Source organism: Podarcis melisellensis (genome assembly GCF_964234715.1).
Source record: "Podarcis melisellensis genome assembly, chromosome: 5".
Lineage (NCBI taxonomy): Eukaryota > Metazoa > Chordata > Lepidosauria > Squamata > Lacertidae > Podarcis > Podarcis melisellensis.
This window is the reverse complement of record NC_138537.1, coordinates 45973792-45992176: the sequence shown is the minus strand read 5'-3', so window position 1 is coordinate 45992176 and position 18385 is coordinate 45973792. Positions and strand designations below refer to the sequence as shown.

General features: G+C 41.8%; 1 protein-coding gene across 1 annotated transcript in view; it reads right to left on the bottom strand.

The window, feature by feature from the left end:
* The window catches only part of SORCS3 (sortilin related VPS10 domain containing receptor 3), a 399928-nt gene that overhangs the window by 77154 nt on the left and 304389 nt on the right, over window positions 1-18385 (bottom strand). Inside the window, exons 8-11 of the mRNA XM_081912026.1 lie at window positions 15685-15774; window positions 13534-13713; window positions 6802-6948; window positions 4441-4543 (exon numbers count right to left, since the gene is read on the bottom strand). Coding sequence (XP_081768152.1) covers window positions 4441-4543; window positions 6802-6948; window positions 13534-13713; window positions 15685-15774 — 520 coding nt within the window. The remainder of the gene's footprint in view (window positions 1-4440; window positions 4544-6801; window positions 6949-13533; window positions 13714-15684; window positions 15775-18385) is intronic.

The following is an 18385-nucleotide window of genomic DNA, read 5'->3' as shown; positions in this document are numbered from 1 at the left end:
GGCAGCCTCTGTGAGCATGGGCTGTGGCATCTTCTTGCTTGTGCATGTGGAAAACAAGGTAGTGAGGCTCAAACAAGGTCCAAGGAGGCTTTCAAGTCCAGGTATGTATACAGCCCATAGAATCTTCCTGTGTGCAAAACCAACCGTGCCACTGTTAATCTGTGTCATGGCAACGGAAGGTCAGAGACAGTCTAGCTGACTCTTTTCCTTCTTCCTGTGATGATTTTATGGACCCTTCTCTTGCAAACCCCTCCAGTTCTAGAGCAGCTGTGTGCATACAGGTTGCACACTCTGAAGTGTCCACAGTATACATCACTCACACAAAAGTTCTGAATCAAAGACTGTATAAACAACAATATATTGTTGTTATATAAATAAAACTTAAGAAAAGAGGCATAAAGCAATGGTAGAACAACTGCTCTGAATGCAGAAGTCCCCAGGTTCACCTCCTGGTCAGCCCAGGAATGTTCCTTGTCTACAACCACAGAAGACACTGTCAGTCTGTGTGGACAAGGCTGAGCTACATGTGTAAGGCAGCTTCCTATATTCCTATGAGGCAGAATGCTTTTAAAGACAGAATGAAAGGAATATCTATGCCATGGTCTCTTGATAACACCAGATAAGGAAAAGTAACTCTTTCATAGAAAAAGTTTGTATTTGCATAGTGTTTCTCAAACTGTGGGCCAGGGCCCACAGGCGGCCCACTGCTTTGGTTTATGTTGGTCGCACTTTCTCCAGCTGCCTCCCAGCAGCCTCTTTTGTGTGTCATCTCCTCTCTTGCCTTTCTTCCAGGAGAAGCAATGGAGGAGATGGAGACAGAAGTGAAAGAAGTGGAGTGAGCAGTGATGCCTAAACATGGTCCTCCAGCTGTTTTGGGACTACAATTCCCATCATCCCTGACCACTGGTCCTGCTAGCTAGGGATGATGGGAGCTGTAGTCCCAAAACAGCTGGAGGACCAAGTTTGGCCATCACTGGGCTAGAGCTATAATATCTTCAAGCATCCTATCTCCATGGCATTTTGTGACTGACTCCAGCCCCATCTCCTGCCATTGGGTGACTGGTGGTCTTCTCAAGTGGACCTTGGGAGTAGAAAACTGGGAAACCCCTGGCATAAAGTAACACTCATTGCAAACAACAGCATCCTATTTCCTATTTTCTGCTCACTACCATAGCATAAGTGGGTTCCCTTTTCCTCCCTTCTCATCCACTCCCTCTAGCTCCATTCATGACTTCTTTTGAGAGCGGTCATTGCAGTTCAGTTAGCAGTTTGTTCAATTGTAGAGCCCACAGCAAATTTAAAACATGCCTTAACTCTATGTAACAAGCTATTATTTAGAGAGAAAATTATAGATGCATTAATAGGTAAAAATGATAGTGGATAAGAGCTGTCTGAAGTTCCTTCATTCTAGGTTTCATTTATATAGAGCGATTTCTCAATAAAATAACAGCGGCCAGCTCTCCCTGCAGGGATACCATTATACTTTCTTTCTAATTCCTAGAAATAGAAACTAATCTATGTGAATATTTGATGGCTCAATATTTCACTGCTACAAGTTTCTAGATCTTACAATTTCAAGGAAATATTCGATAGGATCTCCTGAAAGTTGAGCAGTCAAGTCTAGTCTAGTTATGTCATATGCAAGAGGGCTTGAATTGAGAATGTCTCTCTCCTTGTGCTGGGCTGCTGATATAAGGAAGGATCTACAGCTAGCACATCTACAACACAGTCCATAACCTCCTGGCCTGAGAAATCAGTAAGCAGCACAAGGCCAGGCTGGTGGCACTGGCTGAAATAAAGTTCCCCGGTCCACTGCTGCCATTTGTAGGTCACCAGCCTACTGCCCCTCAACCTGTTTCCTGCCTGACTACCTACTGCTTTCCTGCCTAGCCCAAGGTTATTGTCTACCTTGAGCCCAAGCATGGGTCATGTAATCAGCCAGCAGCCAGAGACGTCACAACAAGATTCTGTGATCAGGAATATGCCAACTTGCTGGCAGGTTTTGAAATTACAGAACACACCCCATGTTACACAAACAAGCTATCTACAGTGACAACCATTCAACAAGCTTTTTTGTTCCATTGGACAGCTCCCACTGAGCTAAGCATTGTGGGAACTCTACACAAGACTGGATGACTATGGCCATCTTGATGAGGTATCCTACTGTGAGCAGGCAGATGCAGACATAAAGGGGCTGTGATGGCTGTCACAATTAATTACCAGGGTCTGGGCACTGCTGGCATAAGAAGCTGTCATTAGGATCCTGAGATCTGCTAAAGACAGGTTTCACTGGCAAGCAGAGGACATCAATGCACTAGTGGCAAAGTGTTCTCCGTTTCTTTTTTGATGGGGAAAACAGTCCATGAATTATGAGCAGCAGCTCTTAAGCTGCTGCCAGGCATACCCACCACAACTAATTCTTTGGCAGCATCTTTGTGAAAGGTATAATGCGTAGAAATGCCCCCAAGAGTATTAAGCCCACATACAAAGTTGCTGCCAGTCGCTGCAAGGCAGCCTGCCATGCAAGGCACATTGTCCCAACAGCCAACAACCACTGTGAAAAGCTTGAATGAACCGTTGCCTAAGGGTAAGAGCAACCAACTATAGATTCAGCAGGGCATAAAATGGCATTGCTTCAAAGGAACTGTGTCACTGCCTACCAGCTAAAGATCTATTTGTGGCAATACTTTGTGACCACTTTCTGCAACTTCACAGCCATAAAGAAAGCAAGGCTGAGTGATGTTTGGAGCCATCATGGCAATTTAGACAGGACCTAAATGGCACTGGGTTTTCATCCCATTGCAATATGCAAATATACGCCATACATGTTTGTTCAAAGGCATTTTCAATGATTTGTGCTTTCTCCTGGTGATACCCATCTCTTACTGGATTCTACCTCCGTGTTTCAATATGAGGCTGAGCTTTAGCGAGCTGTTGGAGGCAGCCAGGCTTATAGGCCAGGAGGCCAAACTGGCAGCAAATAACTGTGTTGGATTGGGTGTAAGGGTTACTGTGAAGCACAGCAGCATGGATCAATGCTATTTCACAGGCAATTGACTCTGACAGAGGAACAGCACAGTGATGGCATGAAAGCCCACCCAGGGAAGAAAAATGGAGAGATGGCAAGGCAGAGGGATATAAAAATGATGGTGATAGTGCCCACACAGTAACCACAACAGTCAGCTGTGTTGACAGAAATTCAATGTAATTATAACTTAGCATGGATATGAATCTCCAAAAAAATTCACAAGTGGCTTTAAAGGTAATGTTATTGTGAATATTTGATTTCTTTTGTACCTAATGCACTTTAATAGTTATTTCTTAGAGAAGCCAGGTGGTGGGCCCACATTGTTCTTTCCAGCATCAGTCATATATGGACCATCTACACTGTAGTAACCAGTTATAATGGAATTATTGGTTGGCAGACATCATAGTAGGATGTGACTGTTGTGCACCTGCAAAGCCTGTGTGAGGTGGGAGTGTGGTTGCTCACGAAGATAACAGCCTGTCTTTTCAGGTTTTATTGAGTGCAAAACTTATGTACAGTGCAGAAGTTTCAAAACCATATCTGCCTCAATCGCTAGCAGAATCCGGAAGTGCCTTCTTCCTATTTCCCCTCCAGCATAGAAACCCGGGGAAACCATCTCTCCGTCTTTTTTCCTTACGTGGAAAGCTATGCGACGGAAGCTGCACCTTCCTTTCCCTGGTAGCAGTGTTTTGGCTCCCCTTTCTCTCATCTTCCGTGTCTCCTGGCTCCCCCTCCCCAGACTCTGACAAAGTGCAGCTGCTCAACAGAGGAGGGGGCTCTCTGTATGTTCCTGTCTCTCCCCCCTTCCCTGCAAGCAGATCCCTGACAGCCTGTTTTGCACACCACAAATCAAGCAGTATGGTGTAGTAGTTAAGGTGTTGGAATACGACTTGGGAGGCCAAAGTTCAAATCCTGAGGATTCAAGTCACCAACTTTCGGTCTACCTCACAGGCTTGTTGTGAAAATAATAAGAGGGAGAGCCATGTACACCACTTTGAACTCCTTGGAGGAAAAGTGGGGTATAAATGTAACAGCAACAGCACATACATGATCATATAGACAGGAACATTTACATGCATTATATGTTAAATCATATATGTCTATTACAGGATAAACAGTGCTATGACTGTGACAGCACACTGGCTTTTAATCTACCCACACAAAACCATAAATGATTGCCCAGTCAACCAAAATGTCTACTTGGATGAATAAGATATATGCCTACAAATGCCAGGTTCTAGCTCGGTTGATTAGGGACAAAATCTAGAAATTTTTTTTTTCATTGTAGTGCAAAATCCAGGGAGAACATTCCTCATGAAGCACTTGACTAATGGCAGAGCTGTCCCCTAATGTTAACAGCAGCTCTGTGCTTCAAAAGAATAAGAGCAACAGAGTCCAGTCAATTCCTTTACCTGTAGCAACCAGAAGTCCAGGAACCGTCTCTTTGCTCGAGATGCTGCCTGAAGTATAGGGGTTTTCTGAGATTTGCAAATGCAAATGCAAGGAACAGAAGGGCTGGAAGGATTGAGAAAGAAGAAAGAGAATTGTTGGTAGAGAAAAACTGAATACATGGGCTAAGCCAGCCACCTTGTATTACATTCATGTTTTCTTCTGTTTTCTGAGACTGTGCAAAGAGCCTGATGAAAGGGACCGACGTCCATTTCCATTCTAAATTTCCATTTCTATTAATTGTTCTTGGTTTCAATGAAAGCAATGTTTGCCAGATACACTGCTGTACTCAAGCACCTCTTCCGGCATCCTCACAGACAAGTATGGCATGACAGATAACCTGTTTAATGAGGAAGAGGCAGCTGGAAGTAGTTCCTAGGCACAGAGTTCTCAAAACTCAGCATTTGATCAGTAGCACTGGATGTTGGTCCCCCCCCGCCGCCGCCTTTCCCATGCAGCAAGCTGCATATGAACACAATCCAGAGTAGCAGTCTGCATGGGACATTTCATGCCTGCACATGGATTTCACTTTCCTGGACCAGGCTGTTAAAGCCATGAAGTTCCTTTCTCCAAATAGCTTATTATTTTGAGAATCTGAGTTCTGTGAAACAAAAGTTTCATTAGAATGTTCCATCGCAACATCCACACCATACATTTAAAGCACCATTATATTACTCCAGCAAACATCCTCAAATTGATTTAATAGTCAATGCTTCTTCCCAGGTAACTCTGGGAATTGTAGCTCTGTGAGGGGAATAGGGGTCTCATTTTCAGCACCTTAAACAAACTAAAAGAATCCCCAGGTTTTTTGGGGGAGAGCCATGACAGCTCAAGGGGTAGAATAGTGCCTTGAATGTATGGTACGGATATGGCACATGGCTAGTTGAAGTAAACCCATAGTCCAAAAATTCAAAAGGGGCTGCTGCCTCTTCATCTTGACCCTCACTAGTAAATTAGATTATTCTCCATGATCAACAAGTATCATCACAACCATTAATTTACTTGTATGTCATTTTCCCAGATAGACCATGCGGCTCAAAAAAGTGGCTCAAACCTACATAAGAATAGGTTTATGCAATACAAGGCATAACAATCATACAAATCTTTAAAAGGCAAATAAAAAAATCTCAAATTAATCATTCATTCATTTATTGATTATTTGCCCTTCATTCAAAGGTCCCAGGGCAGAAATAGTTCAAAAAGTTAAGCGAAAAGATTAAAATACAGTGGTACCTCTGGTAGTGGATGGAATCCATTCCAGAGGTCTGGTCAGATCCCGAGGTTTCCGCAACCTGAGGATTGCTTCTGCACATGCACATGCGCAGAAACCCGGTCAAATACTTCCGGGTTTGCCGCTCGCGCATCCCAAAGTTTACGTAACCAGACAGTTGCGTAATGTAAAACAAGATTTTTTTAAAGTTGCTACAACTAAAAGCGTCAATGACAGAAATTCAAATAGGCCTCCCAATAGGCCTTAGTTAAACAGTGAGTCTTCACCTGACAATAAAAGGATATCAACACCATGGTGAAATGCACCTCGGAGGTGAGGTTGTTCCACAGGCACAGGGAAAGCCTGCCCATTGTGTATATTTATTATATACTATTTATTGTTGTATAATAAATATACACTAAGATTTAAATGGTTCCACTGATAATTCATGCTAAGGCATAATAATAGAAATACAGAAAACAGAAAGAGCATCAAAAACACCAAAGAAAAGACATTCTGTCATTGTTGAAACCATGAAATTTCCTTTTTTCTGGAAATTTGCTGAACTCCATCTGAACATCTTTCAGCTTTTCAAGTGGGATAACAGGTGGAGTTAAGTTATTCAAGCCCTTTAGATTACACTTGGAACGGTTCAATTAGTTCTAGTCTGATTTTGAGTGGTTATTGCTATTATTTTACTTATAACTTAAACATTTAAATGTTGTCGTATTTAAATGTATTGAAAGCCACTGTAGATCTTCTGAATTATGGGAAAGATCCCATGTAAATCAATATTATTGATGCCAAGCTATCTCTTTGTAGAACATTTCAAAGTCTGGGACAATTCCATAGCTTTCATTTAAATTTTCATAATGATCCCTTCTGGCTTGAAAAGACTGTGAAACCAGATGTTGATAAGTTATTCACTTAATTATCAGCCAAAAAGTGGCAGGAGGAGGAAATAATTGATGCAAATTGGGGGACTAACTATGCAGGGCTGGATCCTATGGAGGCATCCCATGGATTTCAATGAGTTCCTTTTCTGTCTGGGATTTAGAGAATGCCCATTGTCATGGGCCCACTAATTACAACTTGGAAAATTTCCTTCACTGACCAGCAGACAGTGTATGGGGTCTCCTCTCAGATCTGAATCTGGAGCCTGCAGCAAACGCCAATCTCTCCCTTTGTTGTAGGTGATGAAAGTCTTAATTTGGTCCTCCACTTTCTTGTTAGCCAGGAATATGCCTTTGATCCCTGCTACCTAGGAAAAATTATGAGAGATGAAAAACCACATCGGGCGACTAGGCAAGAACAAGGAACAGTCAGTAGTGTACAGCAAAGTCAGAAGGAGCCAGCAAACAAATTTAAATAAATTCTTTGTGGTATGATAATCAGCCAGTACTTTAAGGAGATTGTCCATTCTGTCTTAACTCATTCTTGGCCCTCATGGTATCGATCCAATCCCCAGAAAGACCAAACCAAACTGCCACCACACCTACAGGAATGACTTCAGATCATTTTGGAGAGTGTATGAGTAAATGGCCCTTGGCACAGGTAAAGTGGAATGGAAGCTCTCTTTGGCGGCTCAAGTTGGAAAAGAGGAAAATGAGATTCCACAAGTTAAGATGTAGGGCAGGGATATCCACCAGTTCGATCAGGATCGACTGGTCAATCCCTGGTAGGTTCTGGTCAATCGCTGTTGATCACGGCCTCCTCTTCCTTTGCTTTTGCCTAAGAGCATCTGGCCCTGCCCCCTTGCCCTGCCCTCCATTTTCTCATGAGTGCTGGAACAGAAGACGGAGTTTTCGCTGTGAGCCAGATTGTTTCCTTAGTGATCTTTTGGTGAGCGACTAATCCCCTTTCCCCTTGTCCAATAACTCTAATTTACTGTAGTTTAATAATGGGGCTTTCCCCTCTAAAACAAGCTCAACAACTTTGACCTGAAACCCCCCCCCAAAAAAAGGGGAAGATCATTGCCAGTTTTTTCTCTCTCCTGTGAGTAGATTGCAGTCTCTTGGGAGTTGGACATCCCTGATGTAGGGGGGGGGGTCAATTGGAAGATGTAGGGGATGTCAATGGGAAAGTTTGAATGATGATCAGATTTAGTTGAGCATCCTATTTCAAACAATAGTAGCCTGTCAGATGCTCTGGGAAGTTCACAGCAAGTCTTGAAAGCTAGTCTATTACTGTGAGTCTGGATCTCAGGTGTCTCTTGGTATCGTCACATTGCAGAGCCCATTGGCAGACTTAACAAGTCCTTTGCAAGAAGCTCCCATGGAGCCTCTCAGAGTGAAATGCTTGACTAATGCACTCTTATTGCAGGGATTTAAATGAATCAAATATCAAGTTCAGAAGTGCTGTATGCAAAATTATGTTCTGCCAGATTGAGGGGGTTGGTGTGCGGGAGGAAAAAAAGGAATCTTCCAGAGGAGACTTAGGATAGCTTTGGCCCTAACTAAAAAGTGGGCGGTATGAGCTGCTGCAGGAGGAGGAGATTTTTGCAGGCGGGAGCAAGGAGTGAGAACTGACAGAATGAGATGGATGACATAACTAATTGCCGCTTCTCTCAGTTGCGCTAGGCGATGAATAACCAAAGTGAATTTAAAAAAAACAAATAAATGGGAAGCGAATTGTTTTCATGTAATATAAAATGACCTGTAATTTATGCCAGAGATAATATTTTATCTTCCTATCCTGCTGACGTATCTAACACAGATATGAATTAAAAAGAAAAGTGGGGATCCCCACAGGTAGGCAGATCTACCCATTGTTGTCTAGCAGTGATCTGGCAGATTCAAATTTTACAGCCCAAACTTTATGGAACCTTCCGAGTCCAGTCCAGATTTCGGATCTACCGTTCCATTGCTTAACTGCCAAGGTAAAATGGGTTTCTTGGGTTCCAGAATTTCTGGACACTTTCTTGATGCTGCTGGCCATGTAGGGAATGATCAGAAGTTTCTTGCATTGGTTCATTGCAAGAATATTATTAAATCAGAGGCCAATGCAGGAAGCTTCTGCACATGTCCAGTGTGGTGTAAAATACCCACTTCCAAATTTATGGCAGAACATTTTGCTTTTTGGTTGTATTCCCCAAATTTTCAGGGATTAAAAAAATTCCCTGAAATTCAGAGGAAGTGTTCTTGAAATATGAAATGACTTAAGATTTGAGTTTTACTGTTGAAACACCCCAAGGGAGATATGGAAGGAGAAGGGGAGGGAGGCCACCCATGTGTCTGCTTTTAGCATTCTTTTTCCGAAAGTGTGCACCAGCTTGACTTGTTCCAAAGCAGAGAAATATAATTTATACCACAATCACCTTGCTGAATTACTTATCAGCTGCCTCTCCTTACCAGCAGAAAAATGGAAAAGGATCTCAGAAAAAGGGTTTTAAAAAAATGAGGGTAATTTCAAATACAGAAAGTGTTTCTTACAAAGGCTTCTGACACTGCCCAAGTAACGACAGAGACCTATTTTTGAAATCCACATGGGAAGTGAGCTCAAAATTTTCTATCAAAAAACAAATTGCTTCTTAAGAACCCAGTAAGAAGACTTTAATCTCATCTCCAGAGGAATTCCTCTTTGGCAGCAGAACTCCTAAAACTATTGCTTCTTCCTTTTTCTGCATATTAGGAACTTAACAGCCCCACTCTGTTCCTCTTTATTTATATTCATAGCTGTTGCTTATTCCACAGCTCTGTTTCTAAAATATGCCCCTGTATAGAAAGGAGGGCTGGTATATAACTTAACCACCTAAACATTTTGCATGCTACTTTAGGCAAGACAGGAGCCTCATCCTTTTCTGTATCTTGAACACTAGGGAACATTCTTCCTTTAGCAAAGATGGTCCCTGTGTCCAGGGCCCAGCTGCCCATTCTGTCATTAGAGGCCTTTTGGTCGCTCTCAATTCGACATCTGCCACCAGTTTTGCATTACTTCTTTCCATTCTTTCCAACTTTCCAGAAACCTTTCTATACATCATTCTGTTCCATACCAATAATGTGCACATGTGTAGCCAAAAACTTGTACACCTGCTGCTGCGATCAGGGCTTGAAATTAGATAGGACAGGATGAGATACCATCCCACTTCTTTTCAGGTAGGCATAACTGAGCCTGACCAAAGAATCCCACTTCCTTTTTAAAATCCCACACTGGGCACTGGCTGCAATGCATAACACTTCCAGGATATGCCCACTCAAATACTCCTTGATAAATGAGTGTGCACAAATGGGATCATCTTAATAGATGGTCCTGGTTGCGGCCGGGCTCTCAACCTGGTTCCCCCCCACCCTGGCGTGGGTGGAGCTATCGCCCTCACGCCGGGGTGGCACCACAATCACCCAGGACTATTACCCAATCATCTTAAAGGGTGATAGTGGGGAAAAGTATAAAAGTGGCAGCAGGCTCCTGCTTCGCGCTGCCGAACACCCGCCCACCCTCCCTTTAATTTAGGTGTCCTTTGGACTTTGGTTGCTTGCTCGTCTTGAGTTGGGGACTGGGTAGAAATTTTTCCATTTGGCAAATTGGCACGGGCCACTTGGTTTTTGCCTACCTCTTAGCAATCATCACAACTTTGTAAGGTTAGGCAGTTAGGCATTGGCATATGATGAATGGGGGAGGGGAGGTCAGCCATCGCCTGCCCCTCCATTATCAAAGGTATTCCGTTAAAGGAAGCCAGGGCCTGGTTCCTGTCCAAAGTCTGCTTGAGGATGAGGGCCATGCTAGGCCTCTGGGAACACCAGGGGAGATGCAGGCGGGTTCCCCCAAAGCAATTTCCCTTTTGGTGGTTTACCCTTACAGACTTCCTGCAAAGAGGGCAGGAGTCAGATATAGTCTTGCCAATGCCTAAGCCAATACTACTCTCATTTCTGTAATCAATAAAGTTGTGGCCAAAATTTTGCCCCAGAACCTTAAACAAAATATCTGTGTCTGTGTGAATTTATTTACCCTAATGGGGGTTCGGCTTGAGGGTCTTGCCACACAACCTAATTCTTATAGCTTCCTGTAAACCTAATTCACAGGGAGGTTCACACCTTCCTGCCTTTGAATAAATGACTGTTTACACTCTAAATACTCAGGGATATGCAACCCATCATTGCAAACATTGTTCTCAGTCTTCTCATAACTGGTTTGCTTTTCTTGAAATTCCTCAGCTGTATGAAGATGAGACTTTGAATATCCGTGGACATCTGTGAAAACCTACCAGGCAGCCCAACACTGTACTGTTCATGCAGCTTCTTCCCCTTTACTCTCCCCTTCTCCTTCCCCCACCCTGGAGCTAAGACTGGGCCAACAGCTCAGTAGCAGAACATATGCCTTGCATACAGCTTCCTATATTCCTAATTTCCTATGATGGAGATGAACCTGGTGGAAGAGACAGGATCTGCAGAGTTTAACTGGTTATTAGATATCAGAACCTGCGTTCTGCTTGAGAGGAGAGGTCTTCTCAGGAAGAGTAAACACCAGGCATATCTTGTTCCTCAGGAAGAGAAATTGTGACTGTACTTACCACAAAACATGAAACATTAAAACATGACAAATTGCCTTCAAGGTTAGTGCACTGTGCCCTAATTCTCACCCATATGTTGCTGCACCTACTGTTTGGTCTCAGCCCCTGACATGAGAAACTGATCACAAACAGTTCCAAGGCCAGAGCCAATATTTATGCAATTACCGTCTGCAACAATGTGCATCTTTGAATACACACAAGTGGATATGGACAAGGATTTAGCCAATTAACCTCTTTCGGCAACCATTCTGCAAGTACAATTCAACAAGTGTCTAGGATCAAGTTTACATGATTGCTTGAGGATAACCTGTTAAATGAAATTAATCCATGTACTCACAACATGGAACATTTATTTCCGATATTATTTTCTTATTTCTTATTTTATTTTACTTAAAATATTTATGAGCTGGCTCTCATTAAAACTATACCGCAGCAATGCAGAACAGAGGAATTCAATACAAAGTAAAAATTTGAAAAGAAAAAATAATGACTGAATATGCCATTAAAACAATCCAACAAACATGATACATCATAATTACAGTAGCCAGGAATAATTCAGCAATCTTCCAGGGTATAAACTTACAAGGTGGCTTATGAAAATATCATGTACAGAGGCAGGCAAATAAAGTACAGTGGTACCTCGGGTTACATACGCTTCAGGTTACAGACGCTTCAGGTTACAGACTCCGCTAACCCAGAAATAGTACCTTGGGTTAAGAACTCTGCTTCAGGATGAGAACAGAAATTGTTCAGCGGCGGCAAGGCAGCAGCAGGAGGCCCCATTAGCTAAAATGATGCTTCAGGTTAAGAACAGTTTCAGGTTAAGAATGGACCTCAGGAACGAATTATACATAACCAGAGGTACCACTGTATATATTTCTAGGAATATAATATTAAAATGAAGACTAGGCTAAATTTCTGGAGAAAATTATTAATGGAGGGCATGACACTTTCTTTTAGGCTTCACTTGAGAGAGATAAAGACAGAAAGAAAACTGTTATGGTTATTTATTGTAATTTTGCTTAGAATTCATTCAAAAAGAAAGAAAGAAATGCACTCAATTGAAAGATGGCCTTGATCTTGATTTAAATGTTGTTTGGCAGTTATATTTCTGAATGATAGCATTGGGCAACATCAGTTCCTCTGGTGGCTCAAAAATGTATAGATTTATGGACCAGCTTTGCTTCTCCCCCTCTGTTCCCCAAGAAAACTGAAGAGAAGTGTTGCCTTCAAACTAGGGCTGAAGTTGCCTTGCCTGATGGAATTCTACAGATATCAAGATTTATATTGTATTTAGGCAATGACAGAATCATGCTTGCTAGCTGAAAATAGATAAATAATCAATCTGTTTCTAAACTATAAGAAAATTCAGGATGTTCATCTGATTATTAGTCAAAATGGCAAGGGTAAAAAAAGCTGCAAGTGAATATTTATGCTCAGATAGGCTATCAGGCCTGTCCCATAGGAAGAGAGAGTGACAAATACATAGTGACAATTGGAAGATGAATCTGCATCCACAGAAAAAAACATAGCATTACTGATAGACCTAGGAAGATTTTCTGCCATATGAGATTTCACTAGCCTTCCTTTTTCATTTGAGACTTCACAGGCAACAAAAGCTGCCAATAAAAAGCAAACAAGCAGCACCCCCACCCCCAGGGTGCCAGCACAGACTTACATGTTTGCCAACATTTCACAAATATTTCTTCTGAAAGATGGTTAAAGACACAGGCTATTTTCTGATGTGCACATTGCAGCCATACCAAACTAATTAACTTAAATTCACTTTCGTGGAATGCACATAGCTTGGGAGCAGCAATCTGGCATCCCTTGTAGATAGAGGCATCTCCATACGCTTGCAAAGCTTCAACAGTAAAAAAAAATGTCAGAAAGCACTGCTGAGGAAGAATTCAGGCTAACACTTTTGAGAGCTGAGTTCAAGACCTGCATGGTACTCCTCAGTACTGAGCACATGGACAGTCTAGCATCATTTAAGGGATAGTGTTCCTATTTTGATGAACTTTCAACCAAGAGTTTAGTTGGACAAAAATGAACTAAAATAGACTGAACATTGATATTACAGTTGGATCAACTCCTGGACCATTCACAATGGAAGAAATGTGGCGCGGAAGTGTCATAAATTAAGCAAAATAAAGCATATCCTTAAAGTATTTGTATTGCTCTCCTGATAAAATTATGAATGCTAATTTTCATTGCAAACATGCTAAGTAATAGACAATAATCCTTAATAATACAAAAAACAATAATTAGCAGACAGCCCTACCATGAAATGATATTTGCAAGAGACAAGGTTGCTTCAACATGGCTTTGGATGCCTACCTCATAAAGGTCAATGACGACATTCCCCTCTAGTCCTCGGTTGCTCTTGACGTTCTCCAAGGCTAGGGTGAAGTAGATCCCTCGGGCGTCAGAGATGTAAAGGTTGTATGTGTCATTCTGGTTCCATTCCTGAACTGCCGCAAACACCTGGTTCTCATTTGTGCTGATAATATGCATGTCCTGTTAAGAAAGATAAAAGGCTTATTACCCCCTGATCTTTATATTTCTCTGCCCTTTGGGACACAAAGCAATTACCATGACTTATGCCACAGCAGGGGAAGGACCATGAGTTATGAGTGATGTTAAACAATTTTCTATTAGACCAAGCCAATAAATTATCATATTCTGCCTTTCCTTATTTGTGTGTTTTTAATTTTAAAATGGCTGCAGGGTGGTTGGTGAGGAAGAGGGAAGGAGATTCCAGAGTCCTTGAAGGAGTTTCATCCTACTTCATTTTTTATTTATACATTTGCATGTTTTATTGCTCCTGGAAGATTCACAGCCTAAAGGGCTCCTTCTACCAAGCAGACCTGGAAAGCACAGCTGTCAAGCCAGCGAGGACAGTGTGCCTTAACTTGCAATAAGAGAGACTAAGCTCCAGCAATAAGAAAGGAGTTAGAATTTCCATCCATCCCAAAGTGGCTACCAAATTGCCCTTTTCCTGGAAAACATCAATCTTGGAGCTATTTAATACCTGGAAAATTAAGGCAATCTCTAGTATATCCAGGTAGGTCTGGGAGGCACTCCCAGTCTGAAATCCTGAAGAGTCATTGCCAGTCATCACCTGGGAAGACAGACAAATTAATGCCATTGTGCTGGAAGAAGCAAAGATCACCAGTGTCAAAGCAATGATTCTTCAACATCAACTTCGTTGGACTGGTCATGTTGTGTGGATGCTTGATTGTTGTTGTTTAGTCGTTTAGTCATGTTCGACTCTTCATGACCCCATGGATCAGAGCACGCCAGGCACTCCTGTCTTCCACTGCCTCCCACAGTTTGGTTAATCTCATGCTGGTAGCTTCGAGACCACTGTCCAACCACCTCATCCTCTGTCGTCCCCTTCTCCTTGTGCCCTCAATCTTTCCCAACATCAGGGTCTTTTCCAGGGTGTCTTCTCTTCTCATGAGGTGGCCAAAGTATTGGAGCCTCAGCTTTACAATCTGTCCTTCCAGTGAGCACTCAGGGCTGATTTCCTTAAGAATGGATAGGTTTGATCTCCTTGCAGTCCATGGAACTCTCAAGCGTCTCCTCCAGCACCATTCAAAAGCATCAATTCTTCGGCGATCAGCCTTCTTTATGGTCCAGCTCTCACTTCCATACAGGATGCCTGATTATTGCCTTCCAAAGCAACTACTCTATTTATAACTTTAAAAAGGAAAGTGTAATGCTGGTGGTCAACAAAAGAGGTTCAAAGACTGTCTCAAGGTAAATCTTTAAAAATGTAATATAAGCACCGACAACTAGGAAACACTCACCTGCGAGTGCTCCAATTGGAGAACAGCCTTTACCAAAGGTGTCATGGGTTTTGAAAACGCTTGAACTCAGAACGAAAGAAAGAAATGCTCTAAGAGGAAGGCACGCTTGGCAAACCCTCATCATGATCAACCGCCATCCAGAAACCTATGTCCCCACTGTGGAAGGACGTGTGGATCCAGAATTGGCCTCCACAGTCACTTACAGACTCACTGTTAAGACCGTGTTCATGGAAGACAATGTTACTCAGCTATGAGTGATTGCCAAAGAAAAAGAAGAAGGCTGAGGTACATATAGATGGCCCCAACAGGTCTGACTCCAGAAGCTTCCTATGTTCCTTTGTTTATGAACAGATAGAAATGTATTAAACAATATATATCTTTATAGAATGATAGAAAAGTAACAAACAAAGCAGGATGATGGGAAGCTGCCTTACACCAAATCAGACTATTGTTCCATCCAGCTCAGTATTTTCTGCACCGACTAGCATCACTTCTCCAGGGTTTCACGCAGTTGGCATTCCCATTCCTACCTGGAGATGCCAGGAATCGATGCTGAGTTTTTCTGCCTGCAAAGCCAATGCTCTAATACTGAGCTATGGCCATCTCCTTGATTAAATTATCTCTTCTTGTCAAAGACTTTGTACTTATCAATACTACTTATACAAGGCACATTTACCTTTGGTAGCGAGTACTTGGGCAATTTTATTTGCGTGAAGGGTTCCCTTCTGTAGGACACATAGTAATTTGCTCTTCCACCAGTCGTCACCTGTACAAATACAAAGAGAGAGAAGAATGAATGCTATTTAAGCACATACCATTTGGTGACTCCCTGACAATTTTGCGAGATTTTTGGTTCATAGAATCATAGTGTTGGAAGGGATCCCAAAGGTCATCCAGTCCAACACCCTGCTATGCAGAAATCTCAGCTAAAGCATCCAGGGTGGTAATTCAGCATCATTGTTTGAAAGAGGGGGAAAATGCCTGCAAACTGTAAATGTCATCCTGCTCTCCAGGCTTGATGAAGCTGAAATAGTCATCCACAATCGTGTTGTCCTGAATATCATCTCAGTTTCTATTCTCAGTTGCACGCACAACCTCACATTTCAATTTTGATTATGATTTATCTACTGAGTTTCAGAAGACAGACTGGAGCAAGTATAGTTTTGTTTGCACCCAAGCCAAATGGGCGACTAGAAATCAAATCCTTTTCTTTGAGGTGTTTCTAGACAGATTGCTGTATAATTTGTTCTAACAACTTCCTGAGTATTGAGGCCAGGCTAACCTGGGGAACTACAGTCTCATTAGTCTGACTTCAATACCTGGGAAATTGCTAGAACAAATTATAAAGCAATCAATTTGTAGCCACTTCTTGGAAATTGCTAGCAGTCAGCATGGATTTCTAAAGCAGAAGGCTTACCAAACCAATCTAAGCTCTTCCTTTTGAGGGCAGCTGATTTAGGGGCAAGAAAAATATAGTTGTCATAATCAACCTCTACTTTTGACACAGCACTAGTTGACACTCTCTTACTAGAAGAGAGGAAGAAAGGATGTTCAGGGGGACTGCCAACTTGTTACTCAAAAGGGATACTATCAACACAGGTGTCAAAGAGAACTGTTCTAAAAGGGGGGTCCCTAACTGGTCTGTTTTGGATCCAATGTGGGTCTACACTGTAAATAAAATACATAAAGTATGGAGAATGTTTGCATCGCATATATTTTAAGATAATATTAGAATAATACTTGTTTTTTATTGCTCCTATTAATAATAAAATGGGAAACGATGATGGGAAATGAAATCATTACATATAGAAAAATGGAGGAAGCAAAACTACCAGTTCTGGCTAATCACTTCGAAAAGTGCCTACAACTTATGCTTGATAAATAAGAGAACACACGTATCTATACTGGATATATATATCCAAGCCCTGCTCATACTAAAGATATAGGGTTTTATATTTGTCACTGGTCAAATGGAAGGACAGCAAGAATATTTTCAGAAGAATAAGAAAAGTTAAGTGAATAAATTTTGACTCTATAGTATTTGCTTTAGCATGCATGTAGGGTCTGAGATAATGCAATAGACCAAATGTTCCTTTATTATATCAAAACATTTACTGACTTTTAAGATTTCTAATAAAGCCTACAAAATTCCCTTTGCAGATATGTATTTTTCCTTCCTTTGAAATTTCGGCATTTTATATTGCTGTAGCATCAATAATACTCCCAGTAATCATATCATCTCTAGATGGTGGCATATTTCTATAGACAAGCTGTCATTCAAAGGCAGAGCGAAGACTGGCTATAATGCACAGAGATTTCATATCTGATCTTCTCCAGACAAGGCTCTGGCAGTGAATGAGAAGTGAAAAAGAGGCCTGTCCCTCAGAGCAGTCAAAGATTTTTGGAATCTGATTCTGCTCTGAATGTGGGACTTTATCATGAATTCTTCAGTGCATCACTCTCAATCCAGACACGCAGAGCCGAGATCATTTTGTCCGGGAGAAGTGGTTACAAAAAGAAGAGTCGGTAGGCTAACACTTAAATTATAAAGGCGATGTGCAACTGTATCATCTATAGCATGACTTGACAATCTTCCTCTGTTGTAAAAATAGTAGGAAGGATGGTTATTGACAATTATTAGGCACCCCACACACACACTAGAGTATGTCTTGTACAATCAGAATGTTGGGATTCAGGATTTTATTTATTTATTATTTAGTAAGAGATTTGACAAATGTAATCAAAATTATTGCAGGGCGGCTTACAAAAAATCAGATGCTATAAAACAAAATATGTGCAGTGGTACCTCGGGATGAGAATGGGATCCATTCCGGGGTCCCCTTCGCATCCCGAATGGAACGTAAGATGCGACGTCGCGTTTTGCCGCTTCCGTGCATGCGCATGACGTCATTTTGAGTGTCTGCGCATGCACGAGCGGTGAAACCCGGAAGTAACACACTCCTTTACTTCCATGTTGCCGCAGAGTGCAACTCGAATACGCTTAACCTGAAGCACATTCAACTCGAGGTATGACTGTAATAAGTAAAACAATTTTAAATAATTATGATAAATTGCACAAATACTGTAACATAGTTAGCAACAACAACAACAACGACTTAACCCATGAGTATCTAAAAGCCTGACAAAAAATAATAATCACCAATTTTAACCTGGCATTTCCCATACCAACGGATTCAAGTTACAAGAAAGGAGATTTTGACTCAACATCAGGAAGAACTTTCTGATACTAAGAGCTGTTTGACCGTGAAAGAAACTCCCTCAGGAGGTGGTGGACTCTCCTTCATTGGAGGTTTTCAAGCAGCGGTTGGATGGCCATCTGTCATGGATGCTTGTTTAGATTCCTGCATTTTAGGGGT